This window comes from Epinephelus moara, chromosome 12 (genome assembly GCF_006386435.1).
Source record: "Epinephelus moara isolate mb chromosome 12, YSFRI_EMoa_1.0, whole genome shotgun sequence".
NCBI lineage: Eukaryota > Metazoa > Chordata > Actinopteri > Perciformes > Serranidae > Epinephelus > Epinephelus moara.
The window spans coordinates 28,820,551-28,845,338 of NC_065517.1; the positions used below are offsets into that span (position 1 = coordinate 28,820,551).

The following is a 24,788-nucleotide window of genomic DNA, read 5'->3' on the forward strand; positions in this document are numbered from 1 at the left end:
CGGGCGTAGCCGTGCCAAGAGAATAAATAAAAAATGAAACAGCGACAAGCCCATTTATTTGTTTAATTCAATCTTCTGTTGAGAGATCTTTTCGCCGGACATCATAGTTGATTTTGTTTAAGGGAATGCTTTGTGGCAGGCTGATTAAACACAGACTTACCCCCCCTCTCCAGCCCCCAGCCCCCCATATTGGCTGAAGTTGAAAGCCCAGTAAATGAAATGACTTCCACAGGATTGCACCACAAAGGAAGGGAGTGTGTCAGATGTGCATTCAGCCAGTGTTGTAGCCAACGCAAGGTCAAACGGGACACTGTGTAGACAGCTAACCAACTGACAGTCGGGGCAGGAGGATGCCGTTACACCCCAAGGCACCGTCTTGCTAAACGTTGAAGTGCACACAGACAGATGCACATGCACATGATTGGTCATGTTAGGCACCGTTTGGCTGTACATTTCATACGCTGACATCAGGACGAGGCTGCACTGTGGATGTAGTCGTGTCTAATGACAGCATGATGTTAGTATTCACTACTATTCTGTTGACATCTCTTAGATAAAGAATGTTCACTAACAAAAAAAATTGATATGGAGTATAGTTGAAAACAGCAGCACATCACAGCAAATAATTTAAAGCTTATTTTATATTACACACAAGTGGACAAAGGGACTATCACCCTACTCTCTACTTAGGAGAGAATGACTTGTTAAAGGGAAAAACATGTTTATGAAACCTTTACAGTATATAGAAGTTAAATGATTTAAAACTAACTTAAAAACTATTTTTTTAAGGGGTTGCTTGTGCCCTACTTGGTGGCAGATCTTGCTGTAGGCGACACAGACCAAACAAAATGGTCACATTCAGAACATGCAAGAGCAGTGAGGGGTATGGTGGAGTGGAGGGTATTCGAAGAACATCAGAGTAAGAGAAACTCAAAGTGCAAATGCCATCCGGCACTTGTAATCCTGAAAAAAATGGTGATATATTAAAGGGTATTTTGGGTATTTTTTAACCTGGACCCTTTTTACTTATGTTTTTGTGTCTAAGTGACTAATGGGGACAACAATTTTTTAAATCTATCTAGTACTGAGAAAAAGGGCTGCAGCCGACAGCAGTGAAACAGGCTGCACTGTAATATTAATGGGCAATTGTGCACTGATAATTTACATACACTAAAAGTTATTGTATTTGCCACTGACAGGCTCAAATTGTTCTTATACTGTAAGTGTCTGATAACATTATGGAGAGGATCCCTACAGAGATAGACCTTTTTGATTAATGAGAAACAGCCCCAAAATCACTATCGCCAAACCCACCAGACTCCATTTAAATAAACAGTCATTTTATCACCATAAAACACACTTAATTTAAAGTCAATAGAAACAAGATAAAACTCATAAAAACTGTCTTGGTTTGTCCTTTTACTGTTTTAACAATCACCACTTTAGGTTTGGTTGAAATAAACTCTTAATTTACCCAATTAGATGTGAAAATATGCTGATTCTATATATGCTAAAATTACTGTTTATTTCAATGGAGTCTGGTGGGTTTGGCAACAGCGTTTTCAGGGCGTGTCTGGTTAAAGAAAAAGGATCTTAGTCTTTAACAAACAGGTCTATCTCTGTAGGGATCATTTCCAAAATTATCTCAGACACTTAGAATAACAATCTGAGCCTGTCAGTGGCAAAAACAAGCACTTTTAGTGGACGTAAATTGAAGGTGCACAAATGCCCTGAGTGGTTACATTGCAGCCTGTTTAGCAGCTGCCCTCTGGAACAAATTAAATGATAGTTGTTCCCATTAGTCACTTACACACAAAAACATGGGAAAATAGGGTCCAGGTTGAAAAATACCAAAGTTACCCTTTAATTTAACCTTGTCATTAAACGTGATGTTTCTGAAGTTTGATTTCTGTCTGTGTTTGATGGCTTGAAGATATTTAAAGAAATCATTTGCAGTGATTACATAAACCATGTGATTTTATTGTCACTGTACATTCAGTGCACTGTTAGATCTGACTCACTCCAAAAAAAGCATATATTTACACATGGGTACATTAGGCATGAACACAACAAACAAAACACAAGAAAAATGCCACACAATACTGTCCAGTGAAACCCAGCTTCAGTTGGCTTTTTGCTTCTTCATCCCAACATGTTCACATTTTATCCCCCCCTCTGTCTCCCCAGGACCGTGTGTGCATAGTTACCCTGTCCTTTTCCAAGCATGGGGTAAGTTTATAATTAAAATGAACCAAAGCTCCCTTTTAACTTGATTCATATATCACAATTGCTAACATATTGCTTTTGAGGGGAGTAAACCTCTTGGGTAATCACATGTCTACGGTACATACACCTAGCAGGGTCCTTTATACACCGCGGACCAGAACGGCCAGGGAGGTTCCTCCATGTTTTATGTAAATCTCGTCATCTCAGAGTGCATGGAGATAAGATAAGTCCGCAAATGGAACAGCGAATAAGCAGCTTTTTCCTCCGAGGAATGTGCTCCCCAATTGCAGCAGGTTCATCTACATTTTTTTTAATACCCAGTCAGTGATGTCACTTTATTTCTGTGCCACTGATTCCCAGGAGGGACCCATGGCCCGTTTCCAAACCCAGTGTAATTTTCAAAATATGAATTGAGGTATAGGGTCTAGACGACTTCACTCGCTATACGTCCTGCTGTGCTGATAACCAAAATCGATGATAACACAGAGTGTGTTTCAGCAGCGAGAGACACAAAGACACAGGAAAGAAAAAGATATCCCACCTCAGACCAAATATAACACATGACTCAATACAGTGGTTTATATCATACAGCTACTCAGGTGGGCTCTAAATGTGTGTTGCTGATACATCATGAGAAATTCATTAAATTAAACAAATGCTCATAGCTCTATCAATGCACAGCAGCTACAGTATAGCATGGTGAATATGCACGACACATTTGCAGCGTACAGCACTGTACAGTTCGTCCACGGTGTAAACAAAAAGCACAACTAAATGTCAGTTTGAAGCTCCACAACACAAGGAACAGAGGTGGCCATATTCGCCTTGCATAGCCCAGTGATCGCTCTTGTTATGAAACTATTACAGACACCCGTGAAATCGCCTTTGTAAAGGTTTAGACAAACCCTCCCCGCCGTCAACCGAAATAAAACGTCTCTCGTCCCCAAGGTAGAGCCAAAGCAGAAATTTAATTGCTCCATTTCTATTGAGAATTTCAGCTTAGGAGACAATTAGAATTAATTGGATGTAGTCGAACCGTTTTAGAACTCTGGAAATAAATTAAGCATTTTTCTTTTATTTTCTTATATTAATTTGGGAAGAAGGGAAAGTTGGGAAACAATTATCTGCCATCAGTCTTCCAAGTGCAGAGACAGGAAGGTCAGTTTGCATGTTTGGGCCAGAACATGTTCTTCAACAATCTCCTTAAAGGTCCAGTGTTACCAGGATTTATGGGGACATAGTGGCAGAAATGGCATATAACAATAAGTATGTTTCTTTAGTGTGTAATCACCTCAAAATAAAAATCACTGTGGTTTCGTTTCCTTACAATGAGCTGTTTATATCTACATAGGGAGCAGGTCCTCGTTCACGGCATCCACCATGTTGCACTACCATGTTTCTACAGTAGCCCAGAATGGACAAACTAAACACTGGCTCTAGATAGGGCCATGTGCATTTTTCTGTTCTTGGTAAGCTACCACAGTTCGGAGCCTCTCCGCGATGAGAGTGTCGGAAAAACACTGATGTTTCCAACATGTTTTTATCCTGAACTTGTAAAATACCGCTGTTTAAAAAAAAAATAAAAAAAAATAAAAAATAATAATATTTTTTTTTGGGGCTTTTTGCCTTTATTAAAGAACAGCTGGAGAGTGACAGGAAACAGGGGAAATGCGCAGCAAAGGGCCACAAGTTTGCATAAAACCCGGGTTACTGCTCAGGCCTCAGTCTATATGGGGCACATGCTCTACCCAGTGAGCTAGAAGGCGCCCCAAATACTGCTGCTTTGTTAGTGGACATACACGTCAAAAGATGACAAGCAAGGTGCCCTCCTGCATCTGTTTTGGATGTTAACGGACAGTGTGTCAATCTCTCCGTGTTACATGCATTATTTCTTTTCAAAAGAAGCTTGAACGTTGGTAAAATGCCTCATTTTTAGGTCGATTTTCTTAGATTTAGTCAACAAAAGTACATGGCTAGGTTTAGAACAATATCTCAAAATTCACGGGGTAACAGAACAGCAGGCTCCTGGGTGAAAGTCCGGAGTTTGTTTTACCCATCTGTCCCTATACAGACAATGTTGCTCTTTATATTACAGTAGTTGCTTGCCAGTGCTTATCTAGTCTCGCCACCAGACAATCAAAGATCTCCACCTTCTGATAGTCTGGGGACACTCATTTCTAAAGTGTGCTTAACACACTGGAGAAAACGGCCGGCAACAAAGCAATGCCTCTTGCATTTTTTAGAAGGACATGCCCTCCTGGAAATGTGGACTCCCCCTTTTCTCGTCCGCAAGGAAACAAACACACAGAGAGCTTGAAAATGGATGCCGAGAGATTATACTCCGTTTTATCAAACCTGTGCTCAATCCACAAGATTGTGGAAATGAAGCACTTACAGCGACTTTGTTTAAAACTTTTAACGCAGTCGGACTAGTCTGGGGCTGTTAGTGGCCGTTTTGGTAAGGAACCGGAACCAGGGCGAGTGAGACAGGATCCGGAATTCGATGGATGCACCTTTCCGTCAAAATAAAAGCACCAAGCTAATAAAAATGCAGTGAAACTTTAATTTAAAGAACATAATTTACAAGAAAAGCCCCAAGCCATTAAGTTAATCGATTTTCTTACACCCCTCATCACCCCAAATCGACGGTGCGCCAGAATTTAAAGTTTTACTTTGGTGAACACTTTTACTTTGGTGAATTTGGTGAATTTGGCATCCGCTCTCTAGACCGGAACCGGAATCCAGACAAAATTCAGAGTGAATAGAAACCAAGAGCCTGGTGACGCGAGGCTACAGTCGGACTATGTTTACGAGCACAAGAGTTCAGCGAGCCACCGAAGGACCGCCCTGCGGACTTACTATTGGTTCTGCAACGTAGGGAGTTTTTTTTTAACTCTGAAATTGTATCCGCCCATCTAAACACAAAATCAGGGAGAAAGACATCAGTCAACAATGCTGCGGTATTTGACGAGTTGGGAGTGAGAACAGACTGGATTGATTTCAGCGTGAAACTGCTTCATTCAGTGTTTTACCGGTTTAAATGACTTAGTTCATTTGCTTTGGAGAGGAACAGACCTCTGCCAATAACTCGGCTCATGGTTAAAACCTCTGAAACGTCTAGATCTTAAGTTACTGGAGAAAAAAGGTAAGTGCACATAAGCAGGTGCTGGGCTGACGGCTCATCCCTGACATGCCAAACAGCATTGGCAAAACACTGATTTGTAATGTGAAACTGCTTTATTTAGTATTTTTACAAGTTTAAATCACCGGGTGTGTTTGTTTGTAAGAGGGAGAAACCTCTGTGGATAATTCAGCTTCCAGTAAAAACGTCCTGAACAATGAACACTGAAGAATTCTAACCGGGAGTAGTTACAGCTGGTCGCATTTTGCAAACCTTATCACTAGATGCCACTAAATCCCCCTAAATCTTACACACTGTTCCTTTAAACCACGGTAATAGAAAACACCACATTTTAATGGTAGTTAAATCTCTTAGTGAGGCTGAGACTTTCCACAGCGTCTCATATCGACAAAGATGTTTAATAAAAGCATATATCAACTGAACAAAGACAACAAAAGGTTTTCATCTTGTTTAGCTGTTACCACCATCCTAGGCTTAGAGGATGCTCAAAATTAACGATGCACAGCTGGACGATGAGCAGAATGAAGCTACAACCATTAATAACAGTCTAAGTAACATCCATGTTCAGTGTCTGGCTCAAAATGCAGTTTTATCAGTTTGTCATTATCTGAAGACACTATGCTTTGGTTTGCTACTGTACAGCTGTGACACATCCCTCATTTCAATTGGGGACGGATTAGCTGGCTACACATTTGGAAAAGAGCATCATGGGAATTGTATTCTCTGCTGTATTGGGTTATAATTATCTATGCATTACATTACAGTGAATCAATAGCATCTGTTCCTGTGGGGATCATTTCAAGAGTAGGAAGTGGCCTATGTCTGTAGTTACTGGTCGCCTGGCTTCGTGTTTTCTTCTTGTTTGGGCACAAGCTAATGGCACTTTAAAACACTTTAAAGTGTTTATAAGGGACAATATGTGTCTCACTAAAAGCCTACAAGCAGCTGATTATTGTATTATCTTGATCTTATGACAACATGTTTACAGCTGTATCACATTATTCTGATTGTTTTCTTTGAATAATTTGGCAACTGGTTTATAACTGACAAATATTAGCCTATAAAAGTCTACTATCACATTCTGGAGTACACAGATTTATTAACTTAGTTTGTCAGTGTTTGCAGAAATGAACATACAGTACCAGTCAGAATGATGAGCACCTTCATTAAAGATGAGCAATAAAATCAGTGGACATCAGTGAGCTGTAATCTGAGTCTGATATATTCTGTCATTATCACCTCCGAGGCTCTGCCAAGAAGGTTTGTTTTGTTTGTTTGTCCGTTTGTCAGCAGGATTACAGAAAAACTACTGACTTGATTTTTCATGAAACTTGGTGCAAGGGTGTAAATTTTGTTCATAAAGCTCTTAGAAACAAGTATCATTATATTGTTGCACAACCCAATCGGTAGAAGAAAATTTTATGTTTCTGCAAACCACAAATACATTACATCGGCATGTTTTATACATATGTTAACATTTTTCATGTGATGTAGTACATGAGCTGACTTTGTGACTGGAAGGTGGAGGGAATGGTGGATGGTTGTCTTTTAGCTACCCTTCGCAGCATCTCCACCAGTCTTCGTGGCACCAAACATGGTTGTTTTCAGCAGCACATCACAGTGTGTCCCAACATTTGAGCCACCGAACATCCTGGCTTTTTTGCCACCAAACATGGCCAAAACACGATCTTTCCCTAGCCATAACCATATCGTTTTTGTGGCTAAACTCAATCACATTAGCCAAATGTAACCAATCTGTGGTTTGCAGAAATGTTCAATGTGCTGATTGGGGTTAAACCTTTAGTAATCTGTCATAGTGTTACATCTAAATCGGCTGCCATCTTAGATTTTAAGGATGGAGGAGACAAAGGGACTCAAAACCCTCAGTTTAAAAAAAAAAAAAAGTGACATTTTTATTTGAACTTGCCATGCTGAAGCTCAGATAGGTCACAATAATAAAAGGGAGAAATTATCTGTCTGTCTGTACGAGTTTTGGCCTCGTTGATATATATAAATTTGGCAACTGTCATAAAATGGGTGAAATTGTGCCTAAAATTACCAGAGCCATTCATGAAGACACAAGGCCCTCCATATCTGGAAATCAGAATATAAAACATTTACCCGCCACAAAGACGTCTTGGTATTGTTTTCAGTTTGTGAGTCCGTGTGTGAGTCATCATGGCAAAACGTGATCTTGTGAAACCAAGTGTAGTGGAAATGACCAAACAGGTGATCTGAGTACTTTGAGGTGTTAATATGTCTGTCTGTGGACAGATTTTGTCACTACAATATCGTAACAACCGTGGAAAGATGCAGTCATGAAACTTTACAGGTGTGTGTCTGGATCACAATGAAGGCTAAGTTTGCAGACAAGGGGTAGTCTGAGTAACGGCATCTGAAGTAGGGGGTGTAAGAAGTAAGTAAGGGATGACTGGCCCCCTGATTTTACGTCCCTGGCCCACATTCGCAGCCGGAGTGATTCTACCCCAAAATGGTCTCTAATTTTATCTAGCTTTATCTAATTTTTTTTCTCTCAGAGACACCATATTCAACCTGCAGTCAACACTGAGAACAAATTACAGGATCGTAAAAACTGTGTAAGGCTAGCATGCAGACTTTGGCTTCACATGACTTTGACGAAAAGCAACCAAAGGACTAACTGATGAGCTGTGGAGCTAAAACTACCAATATAGTGACACTTGTTGTGAGCTTGGGCAACCCCAACAAAGGGAGGTGAATATGAGAAAAAGCAAAACCTACACAATATAATGCAATCTAATGCGGCACCATGACAAACTATGGACTCAATAATGACCAGAGAGTCGGATCAGCACCTCAGTGACAGAAACTGAACGTTATAAACTTCACAAAGGTCGTACTTATTGCAGGGCTGTCAGGCTGCATTACAGAGTGATTTAGATTGCATTACATTGCATAGATGTAGCTGTTATTTTACCTGTAATTAAATTAGATACTTTTTTTAACAAGCTGCACAGTTTAAAGTTCTCAGCACAGGATGTAGCTTATCATGTGTATTTTCACAGTTTGTTTAGTTGCCAATATTTAGAGAGAAGTGAAGAGTGAGGAGGGAGTTTAGTGTCTACATGCAAAAACCACTGACTGACTGACATTAGAAGCTACCAGACAGAGCGTGCTAGCATGATACCCATTATTGCCACGTTATTCATAGATGCTTAGTGCAAACTCTTTGTGAACTATGATCACCAGCCAACCATTGTCCTTCTGTGAGCACCAAGTTGACTAAAACCGCTGAGTCAATGAAGCTACTACGAGGTAAATATATTACGAGGAAATCGAGAATCTTACAGACCCGTGGCGGGCGCCGCTTTCTTTGATGACGAATATAAGAATATGTCTAACAATTCTCCCCCCCGCCCAGTGCAATTTCACACAATATACAGTACACATATTATATGTAGACCAGTTAGAGACTATTGCTTTAACAACTGAGATTGGAAAATATGAAAGAAAGAAACACATAGTGTGGCTACGTAGCCGTACGGTTCTTTAGGACATTTATATTAACACACTTCCATTTTGAGATGAAAATAAGATAAGAAACAAATTCACAGAAGCTTCAGGTGATATAGAGCAATGGGCCTCTGGTTATAACAAGACCTCGGTTGCCTGATTTCTGTACACAACATCTTTATATACATCATCGTGATCCCGTGTCAATCAGGTTGATATTCACCCTTTTTAAAACCGTTTCAAGTCCCTTTTTTTCTTTTATGTTTATTACCATTTAAAAGTGTTAAAATGACTCAGTAGTCCAAGCTTCATCCTTTTCACTGTCTATTGGCACACCACCTTTATTTTTTACGGGCTGTCCCTTGCCTCCCATTGGGTGATGCAGCTGTCTGTCAAACATCTGGCCCAGGTGTCAAGCCTTGGCCTCCAGCATCTCCAGGAATAGTTTGTGCATGGGGACTTTGCCCTGCATTTTGATGCTGTAGAAGTGCTGAACGGCCTTGGTGGCGGTCTGACGGAGCAGAGGCAGGGTCATTAGCAGCTTGCCTGCCCGTCGAGGGTCCTCGGGATGCTGGGAGCCCTCAAAGTCCTGCAGGGCCTCGTGGAGAGAATCCTGGAGCCTTTGGACGGCCTCGATATTCTCTATGTGCATGGAGTCTGGAGCAAGAAGGGAGGTGGGGAGGGATGGAAGGAAGGAAGAAAAGATCTTTATTATTCATATTGTAAGGCTACGTATTAAATGAAAAACATATTAAATGAAAAGCAAACACTTTCTATTGATCTGCAGTATGACATTTGCAACAGTAACTTGAGCTCTATCCCCGTGTCCTAATTCTTGTTGGGATAGTGCAGCAGAGAGAAGTGTCAGGGGTACATGGCCTTCCAAACGGAGGAGGTAAGCTCCAAACCGAGTGTTATGAGAAATAATCAGCATGATGGCTACACAAGCAACAAAAGAAACTCACAAATGTGTTCTTTGTCAATAAAGATTAAAAATTACGATAACCATCGTATCATTGTAGTTGATGCTGATGTCTCGGTAGCTAACTAGCTGGCTAACTAATATTGTTTTTGCCATCACATTCTCACTTCCAACTCGTCAAATACTGACGCTTGGTTACGTCAAACTATGATGTGCTAGGTGCCCCTCAAGCGTCAGTGTCGATTCAATGCTTGTTACATGCATTGTGTCTTTTCAAAATAAGCTTACTATGTTGGTAAAACACTTCACTTTTAGGTTGATGTCCTTAGGTTTAGGCAATAAGTGCACATGATTTAGAAAAAACACAATGGTTTGGCTTAAAATTTACACAGGAAGAGAACAGCAGGCTCCTAGGTGAAAGTCCGGAGTTTCTTTGACCCATCCACCTCCCATCTCACCATCCCCATATGAACTTTGCCGCTCTTCTTATTACTGTAGTTGCCAGTGCTTATCATACCACCGCAAAGGATGCCTTTCTGGATCTGTGTGCGACACTGATGTCCACTGACAAAGCGACAATATTTGACGACTTGGGGTAAAGCTCACTGCCTCTAAAAACTGACTTGCCCGGTGCATCTCATAATGCCATTAAAGAAGCCTGTGTGTCGGTCTCTGACGTTGAGTTGTTAGGCTTTGAAGAAACATATTTTGGCTTAAAATAAGGATGTTTGTTTATAACGTAATGTAACATCACATACGTAGAGGGACTGCACTAGTCTCCCGACCACTCAAAGCACTTTTCCACTACATGTCACATTCACCAATTCACACACATGTTCACACACAGGTGGCCAAGGCTACCATACAAGGTACCACCTGTTACTCCATTCACACGCACTCACACACCACAGAACAGCCATCGGGTACAATCTGGGTCCAGTATCTTGCCCAAGGAACTTTACTATGCAGGGTAGAGGGGGAACAAACCGCCGATCTGCTGATTAGTGGATGGCCTTCTTTACCTTTGAGTCACAGCCGCCCCAATACCATAAGACATACTAGCGTAGTATGCTACACATACTAGCACACTATGTGGTTATTAAAATGACATGACTGACTTTTGGTTTGACAAAGTAAACAAACAGCGGTCTAGTGGGTGAAAGTCCAGAGTTTGCTTGACCATCCACTTCCCCTCAGACCCAGCCTATGTGGACTTTCCTGCCGTTTATACTGTGGCAGTTGCTCGGAGTGTCAAAAATACTGCTGCCTGTTGCATCTCATACTAAAGGGTACCTCTGTGCATTGGTATCTGAAGCTGAGGGCCATGTAGCGTCGAAGCCTAAGGAATGGTTTGCTGTTGCTCTAAAATAGGTCAAAGGTGCGTGAAGCGTTGCAAAAATAGAGCCAGGTTGAGTGGATTTTCAAGCAAGAAAAATGTTGCTAAGCCTGTTTGCTGACGCATCTTCACTGGGAAAAACTGAAACAATCTGATATTTGCTCATTTGCTCTCTTGCATTGGGTCCAGTTAAGAAGACTTGTAACTCTATTGTGAGGGGTAAAGGGGCACTTGAAAGAGAGAGGTAGGGTTAAAAAAAAGAAACGTGATCGGGCCTTGGTGTTTCGCAGCAGCATTGGCTTTAAATTCTGCAGCCTGTCTTTGCAAACATGCAATTTTGGAGAGAGGTTTTCTCTTGGTAGTAGTTAATGACGCTCCTTAAATAAATGCCTATGCGTGGCCAGGACTCTAGGGAGAGAGCGGGAGAAGGTACTGTAGGTCTGTATAAATATACGGTGGGACAGGAAAAAGATTCATTTCTTTTGGTATCATGGACCACATACATCCCCCCTGCTAATGAATTCAGATGGCTGCATTACTAGGATATCGTTCAGCTGAATGATGGCGGCAGATGGCCTTCATTTCCATAAGAAAGAGCAGTTGGCCCCCTTATGTATAGGCTCTAAAATAAAACCAGTTGAGACTTATTAAAAACTGCTCTCTATGTATAAGTCTACAAGTCAGGGGGAAAAAAAAACAGGCTTGTCCTCTAAAGGACAAGCTGACAGAGAGCGTTTTAATGGACAAGCAGTGGTTTGCTTTCAGCCAATTTCACTGCACAGACTCACAGTGTCGGGTCTAATCTGTGTATGCATCATATCCACAATTCATTAACTGATAGATACAATTGTGCGCGACAAAATGCGAATTCAATTCAGTATTATAATTGAATCGAAACAATTCATCTTTGGTATATCTAACAGAATAGGAGCCGCTCGTCTCACCGTAAACACGCTGCATTACTGAGGCTGAACCAAACGTGGCTGCTGATTGAAGTGTGTGAGTGAATTAGATCAGCTCTGCTATGTGTCATGAAAGTTGTGGAGTGAAGTAAGGCCATGTATAAACATGTAAATGAGGCAGAAAAAAGGAAAGTACAAGGCTAATTATGTTCCTAACTGACTGATTAAGTCTCTTTTACCAGTCGCCTTCTGTGTAAATTGCGTTTCTATCTTGGGAAATTAACTAGGCTATGTGGACCGCACATGTGTTCCAGCTCTCTTCATTTGAAACCTTCATGTTAATACTGATCTGATCCTCGTTTGGCTGCGCGAGCATATGTGTGTGTGTGTGAAGCGGAGAGAAGAGGGGAGAGGCGAGCATATGTGTGTGTGTGTGAAGCGGAGAGAAGAGGGGAGAGGGAGAGAGAGAGAATATGTTTTCAAATGTGTGTCAGTGTGTGTAAATGCACAGGGAGGGCGTTTTTTTTTTTTTTTTTTTTAAATGGTGTGTGTGTGTGTTGAAGGAGGTTAGGGGCGGAATGCAAAACTAACTTTGAAGAAACAATTTCCATGTAATCCGTCAGCAGCCTGGCGTCAATCCCGTCGATACTCCGCTAATTACAAAATCAATGGCCATGAATTTCCACAGCTGTCACACCCACAGGACCCCTGGAGCCGAAGCTCTCCGAGACTGTGTTCAAACGAGCCGAAGCTGCCCTTTCGCCCTCCCTGAGCCTCCCTCTCAACCCCTGCCTTCCTCTCTCACACTTCTCCCTTACCTTTACATCCCTGTCTTTCCATCAACGCCCCCCCTCCTCCCCTTCCCTCCAGCTCTCCCCTCCCATTTATCCTCCCCTCTTTCTCCCATGGAGAGTTTGTCATCAGAAGACTAAAGCTCTGGGCTCAGCATTTTTCATTTTTCAGTCAGGCAGGAGAAAAGACTCCTAACAGGCATTGATTAGTGGGGGACAGGCCCGGCCTCATGAAAAGCAAACTGTCGATACGGGCGCAGCATCTTCACATTGGAACAAACGAGGCCCGTCGCTCCCCAACGCTCATTCCACTCCACTTAACACATTTTATTGACAGCCCCTGTTTTCCTAATGAAATGCTAAATATATCTCCCTCGGCTGTGGCGTGCTGGCAGCCACTGTTATGGAGATGGAGAGAATGAGAGCGCAATGTGACAGTCACACACACACACACACACACACACACACACACACACACACACACACACACACGTATGGGCGCACAAATTAAAATATAGATACGCACACACTCTCACACACATAGGCAGCGTTGAATTAAACAACCGTGCTCCTGACCTTTATGTCCCCTCTTATCAGGTTGCCTTCAGCGTGGAAGTGATCGGCTCGCCAGATACAGACGATCACTTGACATTTTTTTGTTTTATTTCTTTGTTTGCTTTAATTGCATGCCAACTATCAAGATTTATTTAAGATCTGACATAGAGATGCACCTTCATGTCAAGCTCATGATGCCTTTATGTATGTAGAGCAAAATAAAGAATACTCAGCCAACTGACTGTAATTTACAATAAAAATACAAGTTAATGATACATTTTAAAAGTAAAGTGCCTAAACCAAAAGTGAGTTAATGTACACATTCTGTTTCAGAGTGTAAACTCTGAATTCTATCTTATGTATCCTTTAATTTCCACTTACAGTAAAAGCTGGGGGTTAATTTTGGCTTCATTGGGCAAAAATCCCACAATAACCTATTGTATCATATTGTAATTCAAGTGGTCTGAGAGAACACTAGACTTCTGCACCTCCTCTTGGCTCTGTTTTCAGGCTTTAGAAAATCTAGGCCGTGACGGGAGACTTTAGCCAATCATAGGTCGTTTCAGAGAGAGGGCATACCTAATGGCTGTTGTACAAATGCAGATGCGTTTGCATGTCCCTTTGGTAAAAGCCTAATTCAATGGCGGTGAGTCCTGCAGAGAAGGTTGCTAATCCAGAACTGGCTGCCTACACTGCAAAGCAACCCCAAAACAGTAAGACAGACTTATCACAGAGAGAGTCTAAACAAGAGTCTGAAAATAAAAACAATATGCGTCAATATCGGCAAAGCATTTCTGAGATTGAGAGAAAACGCTGCTAATAGTTTAGCCCTCTGCTAACCAAAGCTAAAGGCTCATGGCTGCAGCTTCAAGTTCAAGTTTATGTAGCTCACGTAAGCAAGAGCCTCAAATCACAGTATGTCCACCGCCTCACTCCCCGTCACTACAGACATCTTACTAGGGAGGAGAGTGAGCAGCAGCAGTTTCTAATCCAGCCAGCACAAACCCCAGCTCCAGGAGACCGGACGGCCCAGACTCCCTGCAAGATCAGCAAACTTTCTGTTGCTGCCATTACACAAGTCAATCCTGGCACTGCTGCTGGCCACCAGCCTACTGTGACACCAGATGCTGGGGGGGTTTGCGCTGGCTGAATTCCAACGACTATAGCCACCGACCAAAAGGTCCATCTCCCAAGCTGCTGCCTGCTCTCCTCCCAGGGAAGGAGTGCACAGTGGCAGGGAGCGATGAAGATAGACAGTGTGGTGGCTAGCTAGCTAATTTTTGTCTTATTTGTTGTCTGATCAACACAACAATGAAATAAGAATAAATAAATCAATGTACAAGAAACACTGGGTTTCTGGGAAGTAACCCATTAACACTTGGAAGAGACAAGCCGTTGTACCATCTTGACGGAAAAGGGACTAAAATTAGTTTGTCCATCTGGGTGTCATGTTTCCTTCACTGCTGATCGGAGCTGAAGCCAATGAATACCCATGACTACTGTAGAGTCATTTGTCTTGGGTATGAATGTGGATTGTAACCTTTCCCACTAAAGACAAAAGCTAAATGTTAGTGGGTGTTAATGGTTTTTAGGTCCAGTGGGAAATAGGCTCAAGACTCCATCAAATCAAAGGATTCTCAATGTCTTCCAACACTTCTCCAACATTCTGCCTAAAACATTTGGTGTAAATCTTTAAATAAAGGTCTGTGGGTCTGAACAATGTTTGGCTGCACTGCATCAGTTTATAGTGCCCAACAGCAGGATTGAGGAAGTTAACTATACCCGAGTTGGCGAGGGCGATGGCTTTGAGCGTGACGAACTCCTCCTTCTCCATGCGCAGCTTCTTGTAGCGTCGGACCAGTGGCAGGATGGCGACGTGCAGGTCCAGCAGGCCTGAGATCCTCGCCTGCTCCTCGTCCACCACATAGTCCTCTGCGTACACGATCTCGTCCTCGCAGGGCAGCGAGCGAAACACGATGCTCAGCACCAGGATCTCCATCCAGGCGCTCTGCAGTAGACTCATCTGGTCTGCCAGCGACAGAGTGGAAAATCCTGCAGAAATAAAAAAGAGGACGTGTTATTTTTGGAGATTTGCTTTCCAGGTACCGCTGCACACACACTGTTTAACCACATGACAAATCATGAGATCAACCCATTAACCTCACTGCACTGTAATTGGCCGACTCATGTCTTCCATATGTTTTATGGCTGTGTATACAACCCTGTATAATCTCCGGAGAAGTCCAACTTGAAACAGAGGCCGATGACTGTATGTGGTGGCTTAAGGGAAGAATATAAATCTGTCAAGTACGGAGGCCTTTGAAACATGACCCAGGGCCTGCTTCAACCATCAGCCGTTGACAGTCGGCCTTTCTGCAACCCACCACATAAGCACATGAAACACCGCTTAGTGGGGACAAATCCACTCTTAAACCTGACCACCTCTTATTCTTGTCATGGTGCAGAAGACAGAACACAAAATTAATTCTTCTTTAAAGCAAAAAATGTCCTGATAGATGATTATTTCTGGCTTGTGTCATTATCTGTCACAGTATGAAGTTATTCATCAAACAACTTGCAAAACTCTTCTTCAGTATAGCAGGTTTCATTTCTCATCAGAGGTTTGGATTTATTAGAAGGTAATTTAAGCTTAAAACAGAAACAGAAAACAGAATTTCCTGGGGAAATTAATTCCAGTTAAAGCAGGGATGTGTTTAGATTGGAAGTAGATTTGTTGAGAAAACATTTATGTCCATCCGACTGTTAAGTGACCAAAGAGATTCGAGATGCTGTGTTTTAATGGATGATGTTAAAGAGGATATGTTTTCCTATTTTGAACTGAAAAAGATTCAACTTTTATTTATTTAGTTACTTTAATACTATATTTTGTAAAAAAAATAAATTAATATAAAAATAAAAACAAATAAATTACATTAATAAATTAAATTAAAAGTAAATTATATACATATTTTTTTTATTACAATATGTATAGTATTGATTAATATATATTTTTGAAAAAATGTCTGTAATTTGAAAAAAAAAAAAAAGCTAAAGGAATACTTCACCTCCCAAATAACCATTTAGCAATTACTCATCCCATGTTAGCTTGAATTCGTGAAGAAAATTTTGTTTTTCTTTTAATGCCTCCACAGTGAACAAAGCCAGACTCCGTTCACAAAAACAGTAATTTTACCTTTGTGTGACTCGGTATTGCCAGAATCACACAACAGAAACAAACCGCTGATCAAAGCAGCTATAGACCAGCAGCTCCTGTGTTCTGTGAGGTAAAATTACTGTTTTTATTAATGGAGTCTGGCTTTCAAAAAAGCATGGGTAAGTTTCACTTTCAGTTCAGTTCCCTGTCGGAAAGGGCTGTCTGTCTGGGAAGTACTGAGCATACGACTGGATATATGAGACTTGATTATACTGCAGGTTAAGAGTTTGTAAACATTCACCAGAAGCATGCAAGAAATCTAACATAGGGTGAGTAACTGATATACGTACAAATGGTCCCTTGGGGGTGAGGTATTCCTTTAAGAAGGGTTGTGTTTGATTTCAAGTCCATATTGATGTGCATCTTGTGTGTGCACTCTAAAAATTAAAGCTGGTTACTATAGGTATGTTAATATAAACACAATAAACTGAATTTTCTTTAAATAAATTGCATAATTACTTTTACATAGGGGTATAATATGTGAGATATCTAATCCAGCACAGGTGAGACAAGACAAAAACATATTCCACCTGATGGACACCGTCTTGATCCTTTTGTCTCTCGCGTTCAACCTTCTAACAATTCTTCCAAGATCTCGAGGTCGACCCATCAACTCTCTTCTCTAACATTCACACACACCACATCAAACAGACGGACATCTGAAAGGACCTCAAGCGCCACAATACCTTTCGCTCCTGAATAGGGAGGTGATTGGGGGTATTGACCAGGGCCTTGAACCCACCACTCTGCTTACTTAAATCTCAGGTTGTGTGGATGGGAATGGGGCAGGTTGACTTAAAAGGAGGTCCTCCTGATGGTCTTATCAAGCAAATAGAGAAACGACGGGGAGAGAGAGAATGAGGCAGAGAGAAAAGAGTGCTGGGGGTGTCATTGATTAGTAGATTGTAATCAGTCCACCAAATGCGAAAGGGGGATCGATTCAAGCCTCAGATCTGACAAACAGACAGTTGATGGAGGACATCCGGTACACGTTTAGTGGGGGGATGGAGGGAATATGGGATCGCCGAATGTAGATACTGTAGGCTGCATCGGGAATTCATGAATTTACTCTCCGTCCCCAAAAGACAAGAAAATTAATGGCTTTAATCCCATAAGGTGTATTTAGAATAATGAGGGAGGATCAATGACTGTCACATGTAACATTTGTGGACAAAGTGAGTTAGAGAAAGTAAAGGAGCAATGATTCAGACAAAAATAACGCTTATTACGAGTGTTCAATACATTAAATCTCTAATTTGGTTCATCAACAAAAAGCACACCAGCTTCTAGAGCACCATTTCTTTCATGTGCTCAGCTCTTTCTTTCTACATTTCTTCACACACTTTGGAAAAGAAGCGGCACCCTCTTCAGCTGTCTCCTTTTTTTCCCTTCATCATTCTTTTCTGTTCCCCAGCCTGTGTTTTTTTTCTTTCCACTCAATTTACTGAAGCGATGGAGTGACTTCCCGGCTCCCTGGGGGTCGCCCCGGAGCTTCAGGTGTGTCGCCTGGAGGTGGCTGAGTTAAGTGTCGCTGCGGAGGGTGATTCCCCCTGATGAAATATCAATATTTCACCCTACTGATTTATTGCCGTTTGACCAAACATGACACAATATTGAGCAAAGTGGGTAATGTCTATGTCTCCTTCTCTGCAGTTTTCTCTGCGTGTGATGACAAAAGGCATTAACAGAGACGGGGGATAAAAAAAGGAATCATTTTCTATTATTCTGCCCTACAAAGACAGATATCTATTCCGGAGAAATTCAGGAGAAATCATTTTAAGTTTAAACTGCTTGATACAGAGAAAGATTATAATGCATTCATTTTATACCTTTTAAGGCTAATTATGAAATCACTGTTATAGTCTATATAGTGCTGCAGGACTGAGTCCTAAAACCTGGAAATAACCTGGTGAGCATTTTTTGCACTTTTGGTTCCCTTCTCTTGAAGTCAATGGATTTTCATTGAACAGATTTTGGATGGATTTTTGGTTAGATGCCAGCCATTACCTTTTTACTTCTGGCAACTGTTGTTATGCTTAAAAAATCATAAAAGTGGTGTCCATTTGTAAAAACTATGGTAAAACACATTTGGCTCTTTGTCGAGGGAACCAGAGCGATGCTAATTTCCTGGCTGGCCCATAGAAAATGTCATCATTTCAGCACTCTATACAGGATACATAAAAAAATATACAGTAGATACTGCACTTTCCCTGTACGTGATTTAAAGGCAGCTTAAACTCACCAAATGGTTTCAGTTCATTGGAATCAAAAGCTGAGATGGCAGAACTGAAACTCTGCTAGGCTAGGCTAGGCTAGGCTAGCTTTAAGACAAATTAGCTTAGGTTACCTGTAGCTATTGCCTTATTTAGGCTACTGTAGTTACGGTGGATAACATACTGAGTGACCAAAATATTGGTTCAAAGTTGATTATTTTCAGTTAAAGAAAAAAACATGCAGAGTGAATTTGCTTTAACTAAAGCTAGCTGTTTCAATTTTACCAACTAGCATATAGCGCTCTTGTGTTAGCTCTCTAGCTGACATAGATTATCAAGCCAGAGTTGCACTACTGTCGTTTGGTGTTTTAGTTCTGTTTTGTAGTTAAGCAGCGGCCTATTCGATATATCTAAATTATTTATTAAAATAATTTCTAAATCCTTGTTAGCTTTCACCACCACCACAAACTTTTTTAGGGCAGTTGTAGCTCTTGGGTACAGTGAGAAAAGGATCATAAATATTGAAAAAGACAAAATTAATTTGAAGCATGAGGCGCAATAGCATATGTATGTTTTAGAATCTGAGCCGGGATTGCTTGCACATGGCTCTCAACATGCAGGTCGCTGAGCCATTGGCTAGAAGCTAGCAGCTTACAGTTATAACAGCGCAAACAGCGCTAACAATGGCAACAGTGCTTACAGAGCTAACAGTGTTAAATTGACGCGTGCATGTCAGTGCCGGCGTGTATCCCACTGGCTAGCTAATTGCTGCCACCCTGCATCGTGCTCATATGGCGGTTAGACACAATTACCGCAGTGTCATCACCAAAACGTAATGCTAACCCATGCTCGAAATACAACACGCAAACAGGGAGCATGACTTTATTCTCTGTTCTGGATGCTTTACTCCATTTTATCTTTACATAGCAAATAGTATTTTAGGAGTAAGCAGAGCTGCAACGAGGAGGGCCATACGAACCATTACTGAAGTCACAGAGAAAGACACTCTGTGGCTTTGGATAAAGAGGGCAAGCCCATGGATTGCTGCTGCAGGGATGCAATCTGGGGCTTGATTAACCCCGGATGGGTCACCTGGGTGAGGGTGACTGATGTGGACAGACCCGAAACCCCCTTGACCCCAGGAACATCACTGATGATGCATCCCAGTGCATCCTACAGATGTATTTTGAAACCTTTTGCTGCTATATTAATGTTCTGTACGTCATATACAGCTCCTTTAACCAAAGTGTTTGTTGTCTTTAAGACCACACAAGTCTATATTGTCTAAATTGAGTAATTCATTCTATTTAGTTGGACTCTAAATCTGGATGTAACACCACACGCTGTTACAGATCACACTGAACCACTGTACCATATGATTTACCAGTATACCATGTGTCTGTCTCTATAAGGTACCAAGTCCTGAGCAGACCGTGGGCTGTTAGTGATTGTTTGCAGAAAAGAGGAGTGCTCTGGCTATGCAACAGTACAGTACAGGTACAGATCAGATAAGTAATTGAATCCCTATTCAGTACAATGAAGAGACTGAGTGGTTGGCAGTGAAGCTTGAAGCTGTCATTGAGAGCTAGGTCTAAAACAGACAGCAGTTCACTCTCTATTCATTTAGTATCATTACAGGCCTCCTAAGAGCCCTAATGGGCCTAATAAAAAGACAGAGGTAATAATGAGACTAGAGGGCCCTATATGAGCAGGAGGAGCAGGAGGGGGGGGAGCCAGGGGAACAAGAGAACAAGGAAGCCAGAGAGTGTGTGTGAGAGATATGAAGGTAGAGACAGTCTGTGTGTGTGTGTGTGTGTGTGTGTGTGTGTGTGTGTGTGTGAGTGAGTGGCAGAGGAAAAGAGGAAAAGAGGAAAGAAGAAGAAAGCGATGCTGAACTGAATGAACATTAAATACCAGAGGGCGCTGGATGCTGTTGCCTGGAATATAAATCTACACATGTTGTGTGCACTTACATGTCTGAGATGGCGTGTGTGTGTTAACAGCGGCACAAATTAGCGGCCACCTCTGACCTCCTGACAACCGTGCTGCAATTCTGTTTCCATTTTCATGACAGTGCGTGTAACATCCAATCAATGGCTGCCTCGTGATGAGTTACAGTCTTCCTCTCAAGCATGTTGGCTTCAAAGGCACAGGGAAACCGCGTCTTCTAATTAATATCTGGTGCATATATTTGCTTCTGTATTTAAAGTAAACTTGTGCACATTAAACTAAATCATAACTTGCCCCTGAGCCTGGCTATTTACCACAAATATTTAAGCCTCAAAATGACGACGCAACAGAAAACCTACTCAGATGTGGGTCTCCACATGTGGACATCGAAGGACTTTTACATTAATGGAGCGATCTGCAGTAATGACTCTTATTACCTCATCGTTAAGGCCATTTGCTCAGTGGGCTATGAGTGTAATGGTGGGAGTGGACTGTTAAACTGTAGGGACCCCTTTTGTCTTAATCGTTACTTGGTGACACTCTGACCCGCTGGCCCCGGGTAAAATGTCCCCAGAGTGTCACATGCCCCTTTAATAACTCTGTCAGGTCTGGATTTAGATCTACTACACAGCATGCAAGATCAATAGTTAGACACAGAAAATGTAGCAGAGAAAATATGATGCTAAATTTCTTTAATTAGTTCCGTGTAGCTATGATTAAGTTGACGAATTTAATTGTGGATCACACTAAAAATACACCTGAATTCAATTTTTAAAAAGCTAGTAAACTGTGTTCACCAGATGTTTGATGAAAAGGAGGTCAGGGGAAAAACTCCCTTCCCAGTGGTGAGACAGCACCATGGTCTCGGACCCCAGCGTCCCCCCAAAAGCCAGTTTTCCTAATCAGACCACACAGCTTGCCTGTGTCTTTGTAAAATCAATTCTCCGAGGTTCCCAGGGCAGGTTTGGCATCCACACACCTTTAACCACTCCAAATTGTATTCATAAAGGCGTAAAAAGTAAATCTGATGACGAATCAGTGATTATGGCTAACAATGGACAGAGCAGAGAGCTACGCAGCTGGTTAATGTGCCAGCTGGGAAAGCAGTGAATAAATCCACAGGTAGAAAAAGACAAATCAAGTTGCTATGTTTAGCTTCTTAATTGTTACGGAGAGATTAATTTACTACGTGACGCTGCATTAAAGTTTACATTAGTCTGACAACTGCCTAATTATTTGTAGCAAAATGATGTGTCTCAAATAACATACTGCCGTTAGTACGCTTACATGTAGTGCACTGTGTGGATGATGTACTTGTGTGGTGAGTAAATTTTGACGGGGTTGTGTTGTCTCAAACCAAACACCGCCGTTGCACACCTACTGAAAATGATGGTCATAAGCTTTCTCAGCTTTTCTTCTTCTGCTTGCAAATTGCAACCAGGTGGACGTTTGACAAACGACTGTCACTCGCTAAAGTATATGCTAGCTATATCTGCTTGTTTGCTCTCTTGATCTCTTCTGTATTTATTTTATTCATTCATTTATTTCCCCTAACCACTTTACCTGTCGGGGTTCACAGGGGGCTGGAGCCTATCCCAGCTGACACTGGGCGAGAGGCGGGGTACACCCTGGACAGGTCACCAAAGTATCACAGGGCTGACACACAGAGACAGACAACCATTCACACTCACATTCACACATACGGACAATTCAGAATCACCAATTAACCTGCATGTCTATGGACTGTGGGAGGAAGCTGGAGTGCCCAGGGGAGAACATGCAAACAGAAGGGCTCCCCCACCTCAACATTCGAACCAGGAACCCTCTTGCTGTGAGGCGACATTTATTGTATTAGAAATAGACATGCTTTAATGGCACATTTATATATCTATGAATGTCCGTGGCTGATACTGGCTGGCTCTGTCACCAGCTGATCACCTGAGTTAATGATAGCTGCTGCATTTTGCGATTATTTACTTCTCAAGCATCAGAACCAAAATCCAACACTAAAATCCTCTACAGTGAAGACGACAATTTTACATGCATAAACACCAAATGTAACTTATGCCCAGAGATATCATATCTTATAGCAGAACACATGAAATGTCAATGCCTGGTGATAAAATGCGCTGCTGTTAGCTAGCTAGCAAGCTAACATTAGCATTCATGTTAACGTTTGTGGCACCAAATTACTATAGAATTAACCCAATAAACAAACTGATGGCTTCTGTCTGATAACGGTGTAGCGGCTGTGAAAAATACACATGTATATTTGTACAAAGCTTCAGTGTTCACTGTTGGTGTCGGCTGACATTTTACAATTCCATTGCGTAGGCAACATGTTGACCATTGAGGGTAGGAAGCGTCCTTTCCACACTCAACTTATTCACTGTGCACCCTTACAAGTGCAACATCCAGGTACTCATAGTGTACTGCATTTAGCCATACTTCTCAATGTGAATGCACTTATGCGCTTACATTACAAAGTATAAGTACAGAAGTATCTGATTTGAGACAAAGCATTTGTTTTTATCATTGTAAATTAATTATCTTTGGGGTTTGTACCCTTGGCGGGGCAAAACAAGAAGACTTGTGCTCTCAGAAATTGTGATGGGCATTTATTTGATTCATTGAGAAAATGGTTTGCTGTTAACGGATAATGAAACTTGTTTGCTGCAGTACATCTTTGTGTCCAAAATGACTGAATTAGCCAAATGTGCGATTTTGCCCATACTATACTTGACTGGATCAATGAGATGCATCTTTTTTGAGTCCAACCTGTGCTCCCTTTAAACATACTGTAGACCAAAGTGTGTGTTTCAGCTGATAGAGATAAAAAGCAAAGAAGATCTCATAGCATTTGCATAACAAGTCTTATTTAAGAATTCGTCAACAAGGGCCGAGGAAATCCATCAGTATTTCCCTAAATAAATCAATTTTACTGTGTAGTCTCCTTAAGTAAGTAAGAGGATTGCTTTCTTTAAGTCTGGGATTGAAATGGAATACATTGACATAGGGGCGGATCCCCCCCCCCCCTCAGACTCTCCCACCCCACCCAGTCAAATCAAAGGTTTCAGCTGCTCTTTATTGATTAGATTTTAGAATATGGGACTAGCTTCTCCCTTAGGTGCAGATGAGTAGCAGATGTTAATTATCCTGTGTGAGTGTGTGTGTGTGTGTGTGTGTGTGGGGGGGTGTTTATGTGTGTGCAACAGTCAGTGAACTACTTCAGTAATCGCATACTGTAACATTAAAGCAAATTAAAGTACAAATGTGGATTTCCTTCATTGCTTTACCAGCAGCATATAGCCTGCTATGAATTTGCCTTTTTTTCTGCAACACACGGTAAAAAGTATGAATTAAGTGTGTGAAATTTTTAAAATGTCAGATTGAGAAATGAATCTGAAAATCACATTCAGCATAGCACAGTCATTCATTAGCAGTTATGTCTTTCTACCTGGGATATGTTTGGCCCAGCCGATGATGACCACCAGCTCACGGTCAGCCAAGTCACACAGCGTGGTCAGGGCCTTGATGTCTCCGTCGGGCATGGTGGGGTCAGGCATGGCATAGATCTTCTCTGGCTCCACCACCAACAGATGGGAAACGATCTTCGTCACTGAAAGAGGGGTGAGTTGTGAGACTATTTTAGGCAACAGCGTACCCAGTTTGTTTTTTTTTGTTTTTTTTAAAGGAAAATAAGGTAACACTGTATTTGTACAATGAGAGATAGTTACATAGTATAGTATAGATATAGATAGTACAGAGTATTTGAGTATTTATCAACAATTTAACTGTTTCACTTTATACTGCAGATGTTTAACAGATTATCACATATAAAAGTATCTGTGACGCTTCATGAACATACCTGCACATACCTACTTAAGCTATTCACTCAACATGTGCTGCATAAATTGATTGAATACTTTAAGTTCAACTCTGAGAATATGTAGTGAATTGTAAGACAAACTCTACAAAGCGAAACAGCTGAATTGTTGAATTTCGACTAACAAGCTGTTCAATGTTATAAATACTGTTTAAACTG

General features: G+C 41.5%; 1 protein-coding gene across 4 annotated transcripts in view; it reads right to left on the reverse strand.

Moving 5' to 3' along the window:
- Positions 1-1,967: 1,967 nt before the first annotated feature.
- esrrgb (estrogen-related receptor gamma b) overlaps positions 1,968-24,788 on the reverse strand; it is a 221,642-nt gene continuing 198,821 nt past the window's right edge. For all 4 annotated transcript variants that reach the window (XM_050058310.1, XM_050058311.1, XM_050058308.1 and 1 more), the window contains 3 exons: positions 24,201-24,362; positions 15,149-15,418; positions 1,968-9,517 (listed from right to left, as the gene is read on the reverse strand). In XM_050058310.1, coding sequence (XP_049914267.1) covers positions 9,273-9,517; positions 15,149-15,418; positions 24,201-24,362 — 677 coding nt within the window. In that variant the 3' untranslated portion in view covers positions 1,968-9,272. The remainder of the gene's footprint in view (positions 9,518-15,148; positions 15,419-24,200; positions 24,363-24,788) is intronic.